The sequence below is a fragment of the Notamacropus eugenii genome, chromosome 4 (genome assembly GCF_028372415.1).
Source record: "Notamacropus eugenii isolate mMacEug1 chromosome 4, mMacEug1.pri_v2, whole genome shotgun sequence".
In the NCBI taxonomy this organism is placed as follows: Eukaryota; Metazoa; Chordata; class Mammalia; order Diprotodontia; family Macropodidae; genus Notamacropus; species Notamacropus eugenii.
The window spans coordinates 84,657,322-84,676,967 of NC_092875.1; the positions used below are offsets into that span (position 1 = coordinate 84,657,322).

The 19,646-nt window shown below is 42.8% G+C and overlaps 1 protein-coding gene across 3 annotated transcripts in view; it reads right to left on the minus strand.

Moving 5' to 3' along the window:
* Positions 1–19,646, minus strand: part of LOC140500228 (uncharacterized) — a 39,641-nt gene that overhangs the window by 11,601 nt on the left and 8,394 nt on the right. The window contains exons 3-4 of one of the 3 annotated variants that reach the window (XM_072602555.1): positions 18,081–18,995; positions 9,504–9,517 (exon numbers count right to left, since the gene is read on the minus strand). In XM_072602555.1, coding sequence (XP_072458656.1) covers positions 9,504–9,517; positions 18,081–18,995 — 929 coding nt within the window. Of the gene's footprint in view, positions 1–1,736; positions 1,833–9,503; positions 9,518–18,080; positions 18,996–19,646 lie in introns of those variants that run through there. The other 2 variants (XM_072602554.1, XM_072602553.1) reach the window with 2 other exon arrangements.

Here is a 19,646-nt window from a genome sequence, read left to right on the forward strand (position 1 = left end):
CAATTAAATGAATGTGAGGGAGAAGTACAAAAGATAACCTTGATGTTTTGAAGATAGGAGATTGGGTAAATAAATGGTAATATCAAAGACAGAAATAGTAAGTCAGAAGAACAAGTGTAAAGATAAAAAATAGGTTGAGTTTGACAGAGCATGAGAAAGGGTGTCTGTGGCAAGACAGTGACCATAGGAGAGCCAGCAAAATAGGCTAATATCCTGAGAAGAGGTAGAACCGAAAAGATGCGGATCTGTGTCACCACACAATTCACTGGAGACGCTACAAAGACCTCAGTATCAGAGGTTCTCCCCTCCATATAAATACCATGTCCACATGTTACTTACATGTCTCTACACTGATAGTGTATTTGAAAGAATTTTCCTCAGATTTATGAGGGAAGTATTTCAGCAATACTCTTCCAATTATGTTGTTTCAATAAATGCCTTTGCCTTGAACTAATTATGTCCTCTAGATGATTAGTAAATATACTCACATCAATATGGGCTCATAAGCTATTGTTTTGGAGCAGACATGAACCCAGAGAGCCAGAAACTGAGGACAGTCAGCTTTGTTCAAAGGGATCTCTTTAGGAGTTGGGGGTGCCTCTAGCATTGAGTCATCTTTTCTCTATACTTTGGGCTTAGTAACTCACAACCCATTCTAAGTCATTTATCATGAAAAGTTTTGTATTGCAATTATCTGTGTCTTTTATCGCCCTACTAAGGGAGCCTGGAAAGAGTGCTCTAAGCTTTGTATCTCCTCTGACACTTTGCTGCTGTCCTTTACAGTCGGTATTCCCTCTCCACTTCGCCATCTCGGAACTCCCAAACTCCTTTCAAAGTTCAGTTCAAGAGCCATGGCTAATAAGCCTCTCTTGGTTTCCCCAGTTGTTGAAGTCAAACACTTGCACTTGACTTTGTTTTGAGTGAGGGAAGGCTGTGCAGGTCACCAGCCTCACTTCTCCTGCAGAGTCTTCTGAATCCAGTGACCAGATATTCATCAGGATGACTGGAGGTGACCCAGGATGAGGCAATTGGGGTTAAGTGACTTGCCCAAGGTCACACAGCTAGTGAGCGTCAAGTGGCTGAGGTGAGATCTGAACTGACTCCTGCCCTGGTGCTCTATCCACGGCACCACCTAGGCACATTTTATATATACATTTTAATACATGTTAAGTGCCTGTCTATAAGCACACACATGTATGTTATTACTAAACACTAGCTTGCCCCCTTGGTCGAGGGTCTGATGTCTGGCGGGGACTCTGGCTCCAGCCGGGGGTCACACGGGCACTCTGCTAGGGCCGGGGCTCAGCGGGAGTTTGGGGTGGCGGTGGGGGGCGGCTGCGGATCAGCAGGGGTGGAGGCTCGCAGCAGAGCAGGCTGGGGCTCGGCGGGAAATCCCTGGGCACGCCCTCGCAGCTGGCGCCGGAGTCCAAGCCGAGCATCACGGTGAGAGGCGGGGCGCGCGTGTCCGTGTGTCCGCGCGCCTGCGGAGGGCAGGCCCAGCCCGGCCCCCAAGACCCAGAGCTGCAGCGGCTCCCCGGTGGGGCCGCCCCGGCGCCCAAAGCCCCACCTCGGGGCCCGCCCCCTGCCGGGACGCCGGGCCCAGCCTGGCCGCCGGGGACGGAGCCGCCCCTCCTTCCCCGGGGGCAGGGCAGGGGAAGTCCAGGCGCGCGCGCGGAAGGGTCCCCGGGGCGCTCACCCTCCATCCCCTCCCCCGGCCTAAGCCATCCCCGACTCACCCTGCACTGCAGAGACGACCCCCGCGAGCCCGAAATCTCTGACCGGAAGCGAGGGTCTCTGCGCCTTCTCAGGCCCGCAGGGGCCGCGCGGCCGCTCTAGGCGGCGGGGAGGATTGGACATCTCGGTGGCCGGCCCCTGCCCCACCTACAGTTTCAATATCCAGTGGGAGGATTCCCTAAGCTTCTTGTTTTCGTCTCTCTGCTTGCCTGATTAAGAAATTGAGGTTGCTTGATTCGTTTTAGGTAGCTCCCCCGTCTCTTGCTCATCAAAACCGCTTCTGTATACGTATGTCTTCTCCAAGGAGCTTGTCCCCCCCGGGATTTTCTCTGCCTCTCTTTCTCCTCTCCGTATGCATCGGCTCCTTTCCTAGTGCCTCAAACATGCCCAGCTCCCTCCCATTATTTAAAAAAAACCCTACATTTGTTCCCGCCATCCCCTCAAGCTCTCCACGCAGCCACCCCCACTTTCATAGCTCAACTTAAAGGGCTGCCTTCTGACAGCCACTGGAGTCACCGAATCCACTGCCTTCATCACCTTACAATCTGATTTCAGACCCCGTTATCTGGTTTAAACGGGTCCCTCCGAAGCTATCAATGATCTTTTCGATGCTAAATCATAGGATTATAGATTTAGAGCTGGAGGAGGCTTCAGAGATCATCTATTCTAACCTCTTTATTTTACAGATAAGGAAGTTCCACCTGAGAAAAGTCCTGAAACCAGCCAGGTCTTTCTAATCCCAAATCTTGCACAGGACTATGCTACACTGCCTTTTTATCCTGGAGTGCTTCTCTCCACCCCTCCCCTCGCACTCCAGTTCTCATCTTTCCTGACCTCTCTACAGCTTTTTATATGGTCAGTCAGACCTCCTCCAGGATATTCTCTCCTTCCTCATTTGCTCTTTGCTTGTTCCCCTCCTACCTGTTAACTGCTTCTTCTTAGGCTTTGTTGTCTGTCATAGATAATATCCCCTGCCCACCAACTGTGGGTGTTTTTCTAGGGTTGTGATGGTGGGGTCTCTCTCCTTTTCTCTGTCTTTCCTTCTTGGTGACCTCATCAGTTCATTTACCTCTCTATGCAGATGACTGTTCAATTTATATATCCAGCAGTGATACAGTTTGAGAGGTTCAGGGGCTCCCCCCACCCCCAAAGACCAGAGTACTGGACAAGATCATCTGGAATGAATTCGGGGACTCAAGCATTCATTCTTAAAGCAAGGTAGCAAGGGTTTATTGTAACACCAATATAGCAGGCAGAACTCCTTAAAGAACTTGCATTCCTTAAGGAACTTGCAACTTAATAGGAATGTTGCTAAGGCTTGTATAGGAAGAGTAGTGGATTATCTGGAAAATATGCTAATTAGGTGATAATCTACATCCTTGGTCACAGGCATCATTTACTACTGGAAACTCGGGAAGGGATTTCTCAGGGATGTATTTTTGGTCTGTTACATCTATAGCAAGATAGCCTTAAGACTTGACGTGTATGAGTCAACCTCTGAATTGACTATGATAATTTTGGGAATCAATGCATGATAATTCTGTGGTTACAAAATAGTACTGTTTTTCCAAGAGAATTTCTTCAGAGATCAGCTTGTTCTTTTGCTGGGGAAAGATAGTTTTTTTAACTGGGGGCCTGCTTATGAGTTATTGCTAGGCAGAGTATCCTTGGGCTGAGGGGGAAACTGTCAGAGATAGAGTTTTGAAGCTAGGGACAAATGTGATCTTGGAACTGGGGTCCAAGCACAAGCACCCCATAAAACCCACCCTTCTTCCAAGCATCTCCATTTATGTCAAAAATCTTACCATCCTTCTAGAGAGGGACTAGCACTTTTTAACTCTAAAGAAGATTAAGGTTTCTGATTGAGACCCTCTTGTCTTTAATGACCAGGAAGTTGATATTTAAAATGAGATGGGAAAAAACAAACTTAGAACCTGTCAAAATAATTTTAAATGTACCAGACTGGTCTCTAACCTGTGGGTGGCCAGAGCTGACCAAAACAGGCCAGAGACAGGAGAGTCAAGAATCAAATAGCAGTTTAATTACTTTCAGAGTGTAGAAAATGGGTTTGCAAACCAAAGTTACCCCCCTCCCAAGTAGGAGGGCTTGACTTGCTGGGGTAGGGTTAGGGCTTATAAGCCTGAAAACCACAAAAAGGCAGAACACAACACCATCATCCTTAGGTCTTGGCACATGAGTGCAGGCATTTGGGGGACAATACATGTGCTCTTAAGTCCCACGGGAACAGTTCTTAAATCATTAGAATTGTTGCATAAGGGTCGTGGAGCCTTATGATTATTCAGTGTGGTACAGAACCAGAATTAGCATGGCAGGAATAGGAGTGAAGCCTCTGGTTCAGTTCACTTAGTAGTTACACAGGTGTCAAAAGTGTAACATCACTTTCTGCTGCAGTATGTAGGCTGCTTCTGCATCTTAGGTCCCTGGAAAAAAGGGAGAACATCTGGTGCTGGTCAAAGGAATATATTTTTCCAGAGGATGAGATCATCTAGGGGGTAAATGCAATGGATTATTGCTATGCCGAGCTAAGGACACAGCCTATTTGCTGGACCTAGCTCTGGAAAAATTATCTCTCTATATCCTGACAAATCTTATTGCACCAGTAATCTAGGTCTGTTCTGAGTATGGAAGAATTAGCTAATTGGAGTGAAGACTCCATTGAAAGAAGGTAGAGCCATTATAACCAAGACTGAGAACAGAGGAACATTTGCTGTGGAAGAGAAACAACCACAGAGGGGTTTTTCTCCTAGTGTAAGGTCCCCTGCCTTTCTAAGAGAGCTAGAATAAAAAACCCCTGGACTTTAAACTGGAATTGAGAATAGTGGAGTTTACTCTTCATTTTTTAGCAATGAGTTAGTGCCTCCAACAAGGAGTCCATCTGAAAATTGAATTAAGGCAAAGTTGTCCATTATTTTGTGACCAGTATAGATGCAGCTGTTAGTGACCAGCAGGAACAGGGAGCAGCAACTGAGTGCGAATGGCATCAAGCAAGGCTCACAAGAAATCACCTGCCTATCTGTCTGCAGGAACTACAAAACTGGCAGAGACTGCATGGACAGAGACTGTCCCTCAAGACAGTCAGGGAGTAGGATCCACTGGAGCAGACAGCATTGGTCACCCTGCAGTGGAGATGTAAACCACCCCTGCACATATGTGTTAATAGCTCTATGCATATATATGATGTGGACAGAAAGGTGCCTTAAAGGTTGAGCTGCCCTTTCACTGATTCATCCTCTAAAGGCCACCTAAAGTCTAGATACAAAGGCACTCTAAGAGTTGAGTTGCTCTTTCCCTGGTGCTTCAAAGTCTCCCCTTATCTTGGAATACCATAAAACTTCCCCCTTATCCTGGACCATGAAATTCCTTGTCCCCACCCCATCCTGGGGAATGAGATTTCCTTATCTCCTTTATCTTGTGTCCATCATCCTCATCCTGTGTCTTTATCTTGCCAGACTTACCCTAGATCTCCAACTCCTATAAGGAAACCCTAAAATCATCCTATATAAGTTTGACTCTTTTCTTATATCACTGCCTTTGTTTAGCTCCTTGTTAAATCTCAGGCCTGCTGTTTTTGCATCAATAAAGCTCCCAATGGCTACAGAGAAGGTCTAAGTGAATTCTTTCACATTTGAACTAGCTCCCCCAACTCTCTTGCCTTTCAACATATGTACATATATACACACATTGCATGTTATATATTGTAGTTTTATATGTGTGCTCATATATATACACACACACATAAAATTGTATGTGTACATACATACACACACATATGTGCAGTCCTGGTTTCTAGGGGAAGTGCTTTATTAATAGTTCTCTATGTTATTTTATTATATGTTTGAATGAATTATGTCATGTCGCTGAGTTCTTTTTTATCAGATGTGTACCCATGGAATACCCTCAACTTAGGATAGTCTCTTCTGTAGGATTATTCTTATTGGTGGCTGCTTCAGGGTAACACATCAATATTCCATCTTCCCCGTTCTTGTATTTACATGTTAAATGCTGCATCAGTGAAATAGGACTTTGCAGCTCACAAATACACATGATAAAGATTGGAATGTGGGCTATGTGGATGTCAAATACTAACCTTGTGTCCTTAGCTAACCTTTTATTCTTACTCAAATTCATTTCCATGCTCTCTGAGAGGATCTTGGAAGTAACTGATAATGATCTGTAATTCAGAACTTTGATTAATCAATATATACTTTTAATGCCCAGTGACTTCAATACAAAGGCAGAAACATGGGAGAACATCAAAAATACATCAGAAAATGTGGCTCAAAATTATGAAATGAAAGAGGTTTGCAGAGCACACAGAAATTTCACATCTATATTTCATGAATACTTTCTTTGAGAAATGTCTGAGAGGTGCTGGGCCTGGCAAGCACCAAATGTCACAAAAGAAATTAACCATATCTTAAGCATAGATATTACTACCAAAAAAAAAGACAAATAAATATCAGCAAGTGTTGATCCATTTGCCTCCTTTCTCGCCTTACAATCTTTGTGAGAATAATTCACAGACATATCAAAGGCATATTTATTTGATGAAAGGTAAGAAGGCAATAGACAGGCAAATGGTAGTCTAAAGCAGACCACTCCTTTGTGGTCATACAACCATAAAGTGTAGAGAATACAAAATGCCACTGTTTATTTTGTGTTGACCATACACAATTTTATTTCATAGGGCAAAATGCCATCTCAAAAGGTCCCCTTCTACAAGGTGCCTCCCATGCATATGTCAATAAGTCAAGTCACCCAAGCTCACAACCCTGGTGTCACTCTTAGCTCTTCACTCATTCTACATATCCAATCCATTGCCAGTCTCATCATTTCAACTTTCACATCTCTCATATACAGATATCCCTTCTACATAGCAACTTTCCCCATCATGATTTCAGCCTAAGAAATTAAATAGGAATTTTTTTGAGAGTTTTGCAGAAGCTGCAGACCATCTACAAAGGCCAACAGGAGACACAGAGCCTATGGTCAAATACTTAACCCAAATTATACAATAAAGTACGGTAAATACCCCATAAAAGAAAATAATTTGGACTTCTTTTCTAGTATGAAGGGAGGGCCAAAAAATGTTATACAGATTTTCCAAATTGTGGAGCCAGTGTACCCTTAACCTCTGATCTGTGAAAGGGATAATTGTATGTACCTTTCTCTCTTCTGACATCACCACCTGGGGACAGGTTCTCATCACCTCACTTTTGAACAACTGAAAGAGCCTTATGGCTGGTCTCCCTGGCCCAAGTCTCTTTCCACTCAAGGTTGTCTTCCACCCAGCTGCCAAAGTGATCTTCCTAAAGAATAGGTTTGACCATGCCACTGCCCTATGAAATGAACTCCAGCTGCTCTCTAGAACCTTCAGGGTCAAATATAAAATCCTATTCAGCTTTTAAAGTCCTTTACAATCAAACGTGATCCAGTTAACATTGGCCTTCCTCATACAGACCACTGCCACTCTATCTCCCAACTTTGTGCCTTTTCACAGCTTATCTCCCATGCCTGGAATGTTCTACCTCCTCATCTCCATCTCCTGGCTCTTTCAAGTCTCAGCTCAAATTCTAACCTTACAAGAAGCCTTTCCCAGTCCCCCTCAATGCTAGTGGCTTTTCTCTGAGATTGTCTCCAGTATACCCTGAAGATAGTTTGTATGTTGTATCCCCCATCAGAATATGAGCAGGGACTATTTCTGCCTTTCTTTGTATCCCAGGCACTTAGCACAGTGCCTGCCACAAAACAAATGCCTGTTGACTTGACTCAGAAAAGGGTTTGTCAATAGAATATAATATTCTCTAGAGGCTCCTCCTTGCAGATGACACCATGTGCATCATTTAAAAACCTAGAATACTGAAGAGCCTCCATAATGAGGTCCATGATAATTCAAGAGTTTGACTAAACTATTCACAGAAGAAAAACCAAGTGTGACGGGGGTCGGTCCTAGGCGCCTGGGCGGATAGGGGCCTCCCCGGGAGTGGCAGCCCACCAATCCGAGGGAGACACGGCTCCCATAGAGGAGTTGTGAGCCCACGGGATTGGTCGGGTGGGCTGGATCCAATCGGGTGGTAGGCCTCGCCCTCGGGGCGGGTTAGGATGGCAGCCCGGAAGAACCTCCCTATATAAGACAACGCCCTGAACTGCTCGGGGGACTCCTCCATGCAATAAAGCTATGAACCTCCTGCGCATTGCCTGATTATTGCCTGCCGCCGTGTCCCCCGGGGTAGGTCCGGAGACGTCCGAAGCGGTGCCCACCGAAGGGAGATTCTCACTCGAAGGTCCCGGGGACAGACCCGGGACACAAGTGGGAGAAGAATCTAGACTATGATATGCAGCTAGATAGCTAATGTATAGAGATGTTCCATTAGTACATATATCTTGGATAGAAAGTGCTCATGGACAATGAACTGAACCAAGAACTTAACCGGGGGGAAGAGAGCAGACTAAACTGCATTTGGTAAACTGAGCAATGGTGTTTAACAACCACAAACTTCTTGAAACAAAGGTCCATCTTTTTAACACCAATATTCTTCTAGTGACCCTAGATTGCTGTGAAACAGGAATATCAGTCTCCAAAAAACTAAAAGTTGCAGGTCACCCAAAAGGCAATGGAGAAACATATGGTGAACATGAATAGTATAAGAAATAATAAGAAGAAATGCATGCCATTGTTGGTGTAAAAGACATCATTAAAACAATATGGTCCTGCACAATTGATATAGGAAACATCCCTTCCTCCTTTTGATAGAGGCGGGGGTTATAGATATGGTATGCAGTATAAGTGAATTGGCTTTCCTTGAATTTTTTAATTAGCAGGATTAATGGGAATGGTCTGGAGAGGGAATGGAGTTGAAATCAAAATGAATGCTTTGAAAACAAAAGCAACATTAAAAAGAAGTAAGGTTAGTGACATGAAGAGCAAGAGAAGACAGAATATCCATATCTATGTTTCACTGGCACCTATACATGGTCAAGAGATCTAGAGGAAGGCTTCCAGAAAACTGGAGGGACAACGTAGAGTGTTTATGGTAGATTTATAGGAAGGTACAGACCAGAGAAGCATAGCATGAGAAGGTATAGACTCAATCTATATTACTGGACTTCCCACATTGATGAAATTATAGACCTGATAAGTATCAACGAACAAGAAAGCATTTTTTATCTGGGAGAGTTTCATCTGTGCCTTTCACCATTCTACATCACTACCAGTTTTTGTTTTTTTCCTGAGAGGATTATCTTCCCTCTCCCCTTTTCATTAGCCAAATACAATTTGTCAGATGTTAACTCATTTTCCCCAGGTCATCTATCATAGGATTTAGAGCTGAAAAGGATCTTAGAAATTATCTAATCCAGCAGCTTTCTAAGTGTGGCCCAAGGATACCCAGGGGGTCCCCAAAACTCATTTAGTTGGTCCACAAGGTCAAAACCTCCAATGCTTAACACAGTGCCTACCACACAGGAGGCAATTAATGTTTATTGACTGAATAAAAATAGTAATATCAATAGATATAACCCACATAAACAGAAGTGCTGTAGGAGTCCTCAATAACTATTGAGTGCAAAGGGAACCAACCTTATGTCAAAAAGTTATCAAACGGTCAAATCCAACCTCCTGAGGTCTAACAGAAGATGACAAAAAGTTTAGAAAGGATACATGATTTGCTCAATGTCACCTAAAGTAGTAATTAACACAGTTGAGAATTGAATCCATCCTCTAATTACAAATGAGGTGTTCTTTCCACTTCACTATGATGCCCTATTTGATATAACACAGAAAATTGAGTTTTGTTTTTGTTTTCATAAGACAATGACTGTTATTTACAAAAAATAAAAACCTGCAATACTTGGAAAGCATTTCTGATAAAGCACTGTTCATCTTGTCCCTATTTTAGCAATGTACATGATTCTATCTCCTGTGGTTTCAGTAACTTAAGTTCCAATTTTTCCATCATGATGATTCTTCTAACAACTAGTTGACACGCAAAAAAAAAAAAAATTGCGTGGTGATTTGATCTTGGTGACATTTTGAATCTAAGAATGATTCCACCCCTAAATTTTATAGATGAGACCTAACAGCAGGTGTAGGCAACAGCTGCTTGTCAATTCCTGGTCTGAATGCTGCAACTCCAGTCACGTGACCATCCTTACCCCAGTGGCAACTCTAGCAAATAGCTCTAGGAGCCAGTAACAGTGGTAATGAGGCAACACCCAAACCCTTGGAGAATTTTCAGGAAATAAACTGTTTAGGAAGCAAAGGGGAAAAAGAGCATTAGCAGAATTCAGATTTTGAAACACATTAAGTATGGGGTTGACTGATAAAAAAGAATTATATGTTGTGGGGAGTGCATTTAGGCCAGGGCTGAGGAACCTGTGGCCTTTAGGTCCTCAAGTACAGTCCTTTGACTGAATCTAAACTTTAGGCTACATGTGACCTCAAGGCAGCAGGTTCCCCTCCCCGCTTTAGGTTGTTGTCTCCTATTATCAGTGAACCAACAAAGGTTTCTGGTGACTCCCACTGCCTCTCTTCACCCTTTGCCTGGCTTTGTGACTTTTTTCCCCATCAGAGGAAAGAAGGCTACAGGGTTACAAAGCTGCCCCTGATTTCCTGAGTTGATTTAAGGGCGTTAAGAAAATTATTAGAGGCTAATAATGAGCTGTGATCTTATAACCACTTATCAAAATCACTTCACGGCTGTTTGGGGAAAAGCCAGGCTCACAAGAGAATTTAGAGCATCGGGCAAGAGCATGACCAGGAATGAGTAGATCCACATTACAAGGGAGAAAGCTTCTGCCTACTGCCCTGGAGGAAGTGAGGCTGGTGATGCAGAACACTGGGGTGGGGGCAGGGCAATGCCAAACACTTAGCACTAAACTCTTGGAGTAACAAGATGACCCAACCCAGGTCACTAGAATGTTTTAGTACACATGCTGCAGAAGCCAGGGATCATATCCCCACGTATTTTCCAGAGAAAATAGGAGATGCTGTTATTTCAGAAACAGTATCATTAATCATCTAAAGGCCCAACATTTTTGCAACTGAAAATCTTTGACACTGTTGCATTTTTTTAGTGGACAGCCAGTACTGTCACCACCCAGCATCAAACAAGGGTGAGGCTGCACTCAGAACAAGTTTAAGCATTTGAGGACAGTCTGCAGTTGGGGAAAGGGGAGTCTTGATGTACACTGGGAAGCAGGGACTGGGTGATATACTTCAAAATCACTCTGTCCCTGATAACTAGACGGTCCGATGGACATTTCACTGGACAAGGTTACAACATTAGAGAACAAGGCAAGAATGTGACCCAAAAGACTTGGGCAGAGGAGAAACTAATGGATCCAAGGACCAGCAACTGAAATCTTGAGCCCATATAATTGGAAGCCACCTGAAACTGGGAATCATCTTAGTGTTGGCAGTATGGGCAAGTCATGGTGTATACTTTCAGTACATCCTGAAGGCCCATATAGGAAAAAAGAGTTTGTGTAGATGCATTACTGGACGTAACTACTACAGACAGTAGTGGTGGATGATAACCACTACTGACTTGATCAGTATCCAAGGAACACAGAATGTGCTATATTGGGCCCAACTTGGAGCTCATGTTTTCCACCTGGGAGCCCAGACACTCAGCTTCTGGGAGCAAGCAGGCCTTCCTTGATGGGAGGGCTAAGCAATTACCCTTCATCAGCCTGGACTCAGAGGCAAAAATCCACTGGCAGCTGCAGTCCAGCACTATCAGTGGAGAGAAGCTTTGAGTGCTCAGCATACTGTAATGAGCATGGAAAGAATGCCATCCTTTCCCCCTCAAAAGGAGTAAGGGGGGAGGGCAGAGAAGGCTTTATATTCAGGCTTAAAGGACCATGGACAAATCTTTTGACTTCAAATCACTTTGGAGAATAAACCTCACAAAGTGCAGTCTTGTAGGCTACAGAAAAGATTGGCTTCTATTTAGCAATACTTAAGTTCTCAGAAAAACAATATCAATCAACAAGTATATTATTAAGCACTTCTTATGTGCTAGGTACACAGCAGATGATTAATACATGTTAGCTGACTGGCTGGGAATATAAAGACAAAATAAAAAAAAAAAAACAACTTTCCCTGCTCTCCAGGGGCTCCCATTCTGTCAGTATGAGCAACAAAAGGGAGAAGCTAAACAGTCCTAGGCCAGTAAATGCTTCAGGAGGTTTTCCACACCCTTCCCTATACAACACTGCAGTCTGGTGACAGTTCTTTTGGCTAAGTCAGAAAGAGAATTGTGCAGAAAAAAGAACAGCTGTGTTACCAAGGCTGTGGGGAATATAGCTGCCTCCATTTCTGCAGTCTTATTTAAGGGGATCAGGAAGGAGACTCGAAGATGTGGTTGGCCATTTTGGAGCTAGAAAACTAGACTGGGTGTGGTGAAGGACTATTTGCACAGAAAACTAGCCTGCTGCTGAACAAGTTTAATGTGAGAATGTATTGAGTGCCTGGGAGATTTGGTAGAGCTAGAGGATCCAAGAGTGATGTTATCTGAAAAGGGAAATTAAATTAGGAGGGGGAGGTGGTTTGGAGGAAAGGATGCTGTGAATGGCATAGTTCAAGTACAGAATAGAGGAATGCCTGGGTATGTCAGGTCTGACCAGAGAGGACCAGAGTCCTACTGGCTCAAGCTGGAAAGCATCTAGGAGATTCAGCTCTACTAACAAACATTAATCATTGTATATTACCAAAAAAATAATTTCAAGAGAAAAACTGGCAGGATGAGAAGTCTTATGCAAAAAATGGCACCTGAGCTGTGCTCTAAAGGGAATTGGGTGATTCTAAGGACATGCATGCCACCCATCTTATGTAGAAAATACTTAAAGCAACGGTCAGAGGTGGGAGATGGAATGGTGTTTACAGGGAACAGGTAGTAGGTCGGCTTACCCTGAATAAAATACATGAAAAGAACAACATGAAACAACACTGGATGTCAGGGTCAGATGTTTATATCCTTTCTTGGCAGTAATGGGGGCCCCTTAGAATTTCTTAAGCAGGGGAGTGAGAAGGCTGCATTTGTGTCCTAGTATTATCAACTGGACAGCTGTGAGGATGGAGTGGAATGAGAGAAATTGGAGATTCCAACTGGGAAGCTATTTTAATAATCTAGTAGAGGAGTAAGGAGGGTCTGAAATAGGGTAGAGGCTGTCTAAGTGAAGAGAGGGATTGGACTGAAAAAGAGGCAAAACTGATTAAGTTTTAACAACTGGTTGAGTCTGAGATGAGAGAAGGAAGAGAAATGGAGGATCCTATAGTTGTGAAATTTGGAAGTGTTTGGGGGAAAAATACAAGTTCTGTTTTGGACATGGCTGAGTTTGAAATGGCTACAGGACATTGGAAGGAGATATATAGCAAGTAAAGATAATTTAAGACAGATTAAGGCTGAATAATTTTGGTGTCTACACAAAGCCATTTGCTAAAACCATGGAAGCTGATGTCACCAAACACGTGTAAAGACAAGGGTGCACTGAGGACAAAGCTTTAGGGGTTACTGACATTTAGTGGGTGAGAGGATGATGACCCAGCAAAACAAATAAAAGCGTGATCAGGAAGGTAGGAGAACCAAAAGAGAATAACATCACAGGAATCAAGGAAAGATGGTGTCCAGGGAAGAGTACTCCAAAGTGTCAAATGCTGCAGGGGGGCCAAATAGAAAGAGAACTGAGAAAAAGTCAGTGGGCTTAGTGTAAGGACACTGTTAGTAACCTTGGAGATGGCAATTTTAGTTAGGTGGTGGGATAGGAAGCCAGAAAGCAAGGGGTTGACACGTGGATAGAAGGCGAGAAAATGAAGACACCAAGTACAGATATCCCCTTCAGAGGAGTGTGGTTATATAAGGGAGAATATAGACTAAGAACATGAGGGGATAGTAAGAAGTGATTTCTTTTTTCTTTTGTCAACATTATTTTAATGCAATAAAGTTACTGAACTGATATTATTTAAATCACTTCTCACCCCACAAATATCAATTCCCCTTCCTACAATATCAGTCAAAAAATTCAAATATTTCCAAAGTAAAATTATGTTAAATGTTTGTAACAGTAAGTTATCTCATCCAATGAAGACATGAATATGCCCACATCTTCATTGTCAATAACAATGTCTCTAATGAGTTATATAGGTTAATTGTATAAAATTTACCCTCAGCAAAGAACAAAACCCCAACATTGTTATTTGGCATTATAACAATTTAACATTCCCATAAGGCATTGGCATGTGCACAGAAAGCTTCTGTCTAGGCAAAAAATGGAGAAAAGATTTCTTACAGAAATCAAACATCCCTCTGATGAATGCAATCATATTAGACAGATTTTTCAGGAAAAGCCTGGGCTATATGCTCTCTTAAGTTGAATATCTCCACATAGCAAATGAAGGGTTTTTAAGGATGGGGAAAACTCAGGCATGATATTAGGCAGTGGCAAAGAGAAAGTGAATCAGGAGATTGAAGAGAAAGAGTACAAGTGAGAGAATAAGCTCCTAGAAGAAATGGGCCTGGATAGAGAGCAAAAATTAAAGGGATCCAATCTAACACCTCATTTCACAGAGGAAGATATTGAAGCCCAGAAAAGGTGAAGGGACTTAACCTCAGACAAGTAAATCAAGATCACGGCCTAGACTAGTTTGAAATAGGTCTTCTTACTTGAAAAAGGAGTTGGGGGAGAGGAATCAAGAAACAAGGCTAGAAAACTCACCTAGATTCAATTTTGCTTGCTTTCTCTAATGGTCTCATATAAGGTCATGAATTAGTTATCAATGTATCTATCACCTACTGAACTGAGCTCCATAGTCGTATCATCCCCCTCCCTAGTGGGTTGCAAGAGGATTCAATGAAGGTTCCTGTAGATATATGCAAAGTGTAAAGAGAATTTTTGTGCCTGAGATCCCTATCAATTCTGAGATTGTGGGCAGTGGAACAAACATTTTAAAAGCAGTTATATACACAGCACTGACAATACAGACAATGCTGCCCTCAACATTAAGTATTTAGGTAAGTCAAAACAAGGCAATTTGAGGGGATACCACTAATCACTGACAGGATTGGAGAAGTTGGAATCTGAACTGAGCCTTAAATAAATCCTAGGTAGGGTCTAGAAATCTATACAAATGGACAGAGATAGGAGATTGCATGACAAATTTAAGAAATAGCTGGTATACCAGTTTAGCTGAAACTAGGGTGTGAAGAAGAGTAATATGACATAGCTATCCATTAATGACTATTTATTAACTATCTATATGTAGAAATTATGGAGGGTCTTTAAAGATCAGGCTGAGAAATCCATTTTTCCTGAAAGTGATAGAGAATTACTTAAAATGTCCAAATAGGGGACATGGTCAGACTCACTTTAGTAACAATTTTGGTATCTGTATACATGACATATTGGAAACAGGAAAAACAATTAAGGAGGCTATTAGAACAGTCCAAGTTATAGGATGATAAAAAGTCATGAACTAGGGTGATGGCAATTTGAGGGGAGTGAAGTAAAGGGGATTACTGTGAGGGGCATTCCAGAGGAGAAACAGATTTGATTAACTGGGGAGTGAAGAGGTCATCCATCTGAGTGATTAAGGTGCATAGGTCTCTGAGGAAAAGTGAATTCTGCTGTCAATTTGAGTTTAGGGTGACTACAGACATCTAGGTGGCAAAACCTAACAGGCAGCTTGTAAGTTTCAGTGTTTCCCCATTGCCTCTAGAATAAAATACTTCTGCTTGGCATTTAATGCCCTTTATAACCCAGCCCCAACCTATCTTTATGGACCAATTTCACATTATTCCTCCTCACACTCAGTGTTTGAGTCCGAATTATCATACTAATCCTCAGCATGATACTCCCATCTCCATCTCTTTGTAGAGAGGCTGTCCCCCCTTGCCTAGAATCCACTGTCCCTCATTTCTGCCTCACAAGGGCTACCTCCTGCAGCAAGCCTTTCTTGATCTCCAGAGTTGTCAATGTTCTTCCTCCCTTTCCAAAATCACTTTGTATTTATTCTACGGATGCTTATCTGAATATGTGTTGCTTCCCCCAAGTAGACTATAAGCTCCTTCAGGGCAGAGACCATCTTGTTTGTCCTTACATCTTCAGTACCTTTTGATGACTGGCCCAGTAGGCCCTCAACAAATGCTTGCTGAATCAGATTGAATGTAGGACTGGAGTTCAGGACAGTGATTACGACTGGATGTATACATTTGAGAGGCAATGACACTTGAACTTTTTTGTGTGGTCACAAAGACAGGAGAGACAAGTGAACCAAAGCAACCTTCTTGCTGTTTCCTATACTCCTACAGCGCTGCCTTTGCTCTGGCTATCCTCCAAGCTTGAAATATAGTTCTGCTCATCCCTGCCTTTCAGAATCCCTAGTTTCTTTCAAGCTAGCACCTTCCCTCAAATCATTTATATCTATTTCATAAAGGTCTATATATGTTTTTAGACTAGCCCAACTGAATAGGATGATTCTCAAGAGCAGGGAACGTTTTATTTTTCTTTGTGTCCCTAACACTTAACAGAGTACCTGGCACAAAGCAGGTGCTTAACAAATGCCTGTGGACTGACTAAAGGACTAAGGCAAGGCTTTTAAGGGACATCCACACTTGTGGCAGCAGATGGATGATGATTAGGCAAAGGAGACTAGGAAATGAGAGACAAGAACCTTGAGAGAACTGAGTCAAGAACATATGCAGAAGGAGGGGATAGTTGTGCTGCAAAGAGGAAAAGAATGAGGAATGAGAAAAGGCCATCACATTTAGCAATTAAGGAGATTATTAACCTTATAAAGAGTGGTCTGAGTTTTCTAGTGAGATCCAGTTACCTTTGCATGGAATTAGGAAGTGGGAGTGAAGCGACTGATGCAGTTGGCTGCTCATTCCATCCCTCCTCCCCAACTGTGATCCAAATACTCATTGTTAATAAGAATTTCTCACACAGGGACCCTTCCTTCCCCCCCTCCCCACCCAACCCCTTCAGTTCTTTCAGGGGTGGGCCAATTCTGACCAGGGCATGCTGGCCCATTCTCACATCTTCCTCTGCAGTTTGGAAAAATAAATCCTTTGCCTGTCTTCCACCAGCTTATAACAGCGTTCAGGACATACACACATACATTTTCACATTCAAATCTCCTTGTTTTACAGATGAGTAAACTGGCATCCAAAGAAGATATGAGAATTGCATGAGATCACACAGATAGTAAGCAATAGAGCCAAAATTTTAACCCAGATAGTCTTGATATTACAAGTATTCTTGATATTACATACACAAATTGTCTTACACAGAGTCTACATTCAGTCTACTGTGTATCCCTATAAACAGCATTCTGGAGGTTGGAAAAGTAAGAGACAGCCTGGCGGACAGAAGATAATAGGATCAAGAACTATAGCTGGAAAGGACTTTATAGATGATCTTCCCATATCTACAGCTGAAGAGGGGGACAGAGATGAGGAGGCCCTAGGACTTCCCACAGATTCAAGATCATTCATGAGAAAGCCAGGGCCATACCTGGGCAACCTGAATCCTGAAGAAGCATTCAAGTGACAAGCACAGGATAGAGCAGGATTGAGGAGGGATAGTACACTGCCCCCCAAAACCGCTTCTGATTTTTTTTCTGGATACCCCCCCCAGCAAGGTTTGGGGCCTTCTGCTGGGGTAAACCTCGGAGGCACTTCTTATTTTAGATTGGCTTCCCAGTACCCCTTTCTTCTTTCCTTCCAGCTTCCTTCCTAGGTACCACTACTGTATCTAGGCCCCTCCAAAAACACAAGACTCAAATTTCCCAGTATCTCCCCACGCCCTGTCCCTGAGGCAGGAATATGTAGGTACCCAGGGGGTTTCTAAAGGTTTTTGCTGCTCTAACTACAGAAAGATGGATTGGGAGCTTGACAGAAGGTCAATGAAAAGAACAAATGAGGGGAAAGTTACAAGCATCATAAAAACAAGTTTTCTCTGCTGGAATGTCATAGGAATTTGGTCTCTCAAATCTCTTGACTCAGCTACCATAGTATCTTTTTTTCTAGAGGCACACGTGAGCCTTCTTTCCTTTTTGTACTCAGGACTGGTGCTTTTACATCCCCCCTCCATTGAGTAAGGAAGTCTCCTTCCAGGGTACCCTTGATCCCCAACTTCTCCTTTGCACTAGGTCTTGTAAGGTAAGACACTGGTACACAGAAAGACTAACATAGGTCTTTGTTGGGCAAAAAGGATGCCACTGAGATTAATGTGTGTTTTGGAGTTATCCCAGATGAAGAGTCTGATCCATTGCTGCCTGCTTCCACAAGGGCTACTCTGGGTGGTTGCTCACTGCCTAGAATGACTCCTCTGGTGTTCAACAAGCCCAGCGCTCCGAAGAAAGGCTTTCCCACATTCCTCACATTCAAAGGGTTTCTCTCCAGTGTGAATTCTCTGATGCTGAATGAGGGTTGAGATCAGCCTGAAACCTTTCCCACATTCACTACATTCATAGGGTTTCTCCCCAGTATGAATTCTCTGATGCTTCCTAAGGCCAGAACTCTGGCTGAAATTTTTCCCACACTCACTACATTCATAGGGTTTCTCTCCAGTGTGAATTTTCTGGTGTCTGATAAGGACTGAGTTCCGACTAAAGGCTTTCCAACATTCAGTACATACATAGGGTTTCTCTCCTGTGTGAATCTTCTGATGTCTAACAAGGTGTGAACTTTGATTGAAGGCTTTCCCACATTCATTACATTCATAGGGTTTTTCTCCAGTGTGAATTCTCTGGTGCTGAATAAGGTGTGAGCTTCGACCAAAGGCCTTTCCACAATCATCACATTTATAAGGTTTCTCTCCAATGTGAGTTTTCTCATGTTCAATAAGCTCTGAGGTTTCTTGAAAGATTTCACCACAGGTATCACAATGAGCATCCTCTACGATAGGAAATCTCTGATCTGTAACATGATTTGAGCTCAAACGGAAGGTTCTCTCAAATTCATCAAATTCTTGGCTTTGCTCCCCTATGGAGGCTGTCTGGTGGATTGCTGTCACCGGTCTGAAACCCCTTTCCAAGGAAAGGGATCTGTTCAGGCTTTCCTCCCCAGATTTTCCTGGCTGCCTCTCTAACCTGACCTCCTGTTCAAAGGCTTCTCCAAACACAGGTCCCTGCGAAACTTCTTCTGCGGGTCTTTCTGAAACCATCCACTGGGATTCCACCTCTTCCGAAACTTCCTGCTTTAGAATTAATTCCTCATTCGCAGTTCTGGTTTCATGATCTAAAATAAAGAAAAAATGTAGATGTCACTCAATACTTAATTTGAGACAAAAAACTTGAAGGCAGAAACAGTACAATCTCAATGAAACTAAGGTCTTTTTTCCCCTTCAACTTCAGTTTATCCTTTCTACGAATTTATTTTCCTTGTAGCCCAGGGCAATAAAAAATCCCAACAAAAAGTTGGTCTCATTATGGAGAAACAGTGAGAAAGAAACGTGACTTGAGAGATGATGAAGAAGGGTGGTGGCTAGGGCAACAGAAAAATCAAGGAGATAGAGCTTAATAGGAATAGCAAAGATAAGTAGGGAATGATTCTTTCACACTCCTCAATCTTTCTCCAGAAGCCTCTAATTACACTTCTTCCTTTTTCACATTCAATTGGTGACCTTTACTGTCTTGAGCAGACTAAGGCCATTTTGAGAGGAGCTCTCCTTGTATTCTACTCTCTTCATCTCAAAATACTTTCTCACTCATAATAGCCCTCCTCCTTGATAAGGATAATCCAACCCTTGGATCTTTAATTCTATTCAATTTCAACAAATGTATTTTTCAACATTAATTAATTCAATTAATAGATGTCTTAATAAACATTTATTAAGCACCTACTAAGTGTAAGGTAATGGGAGAAAAAGGTAACAAATGAGAGCTGAAG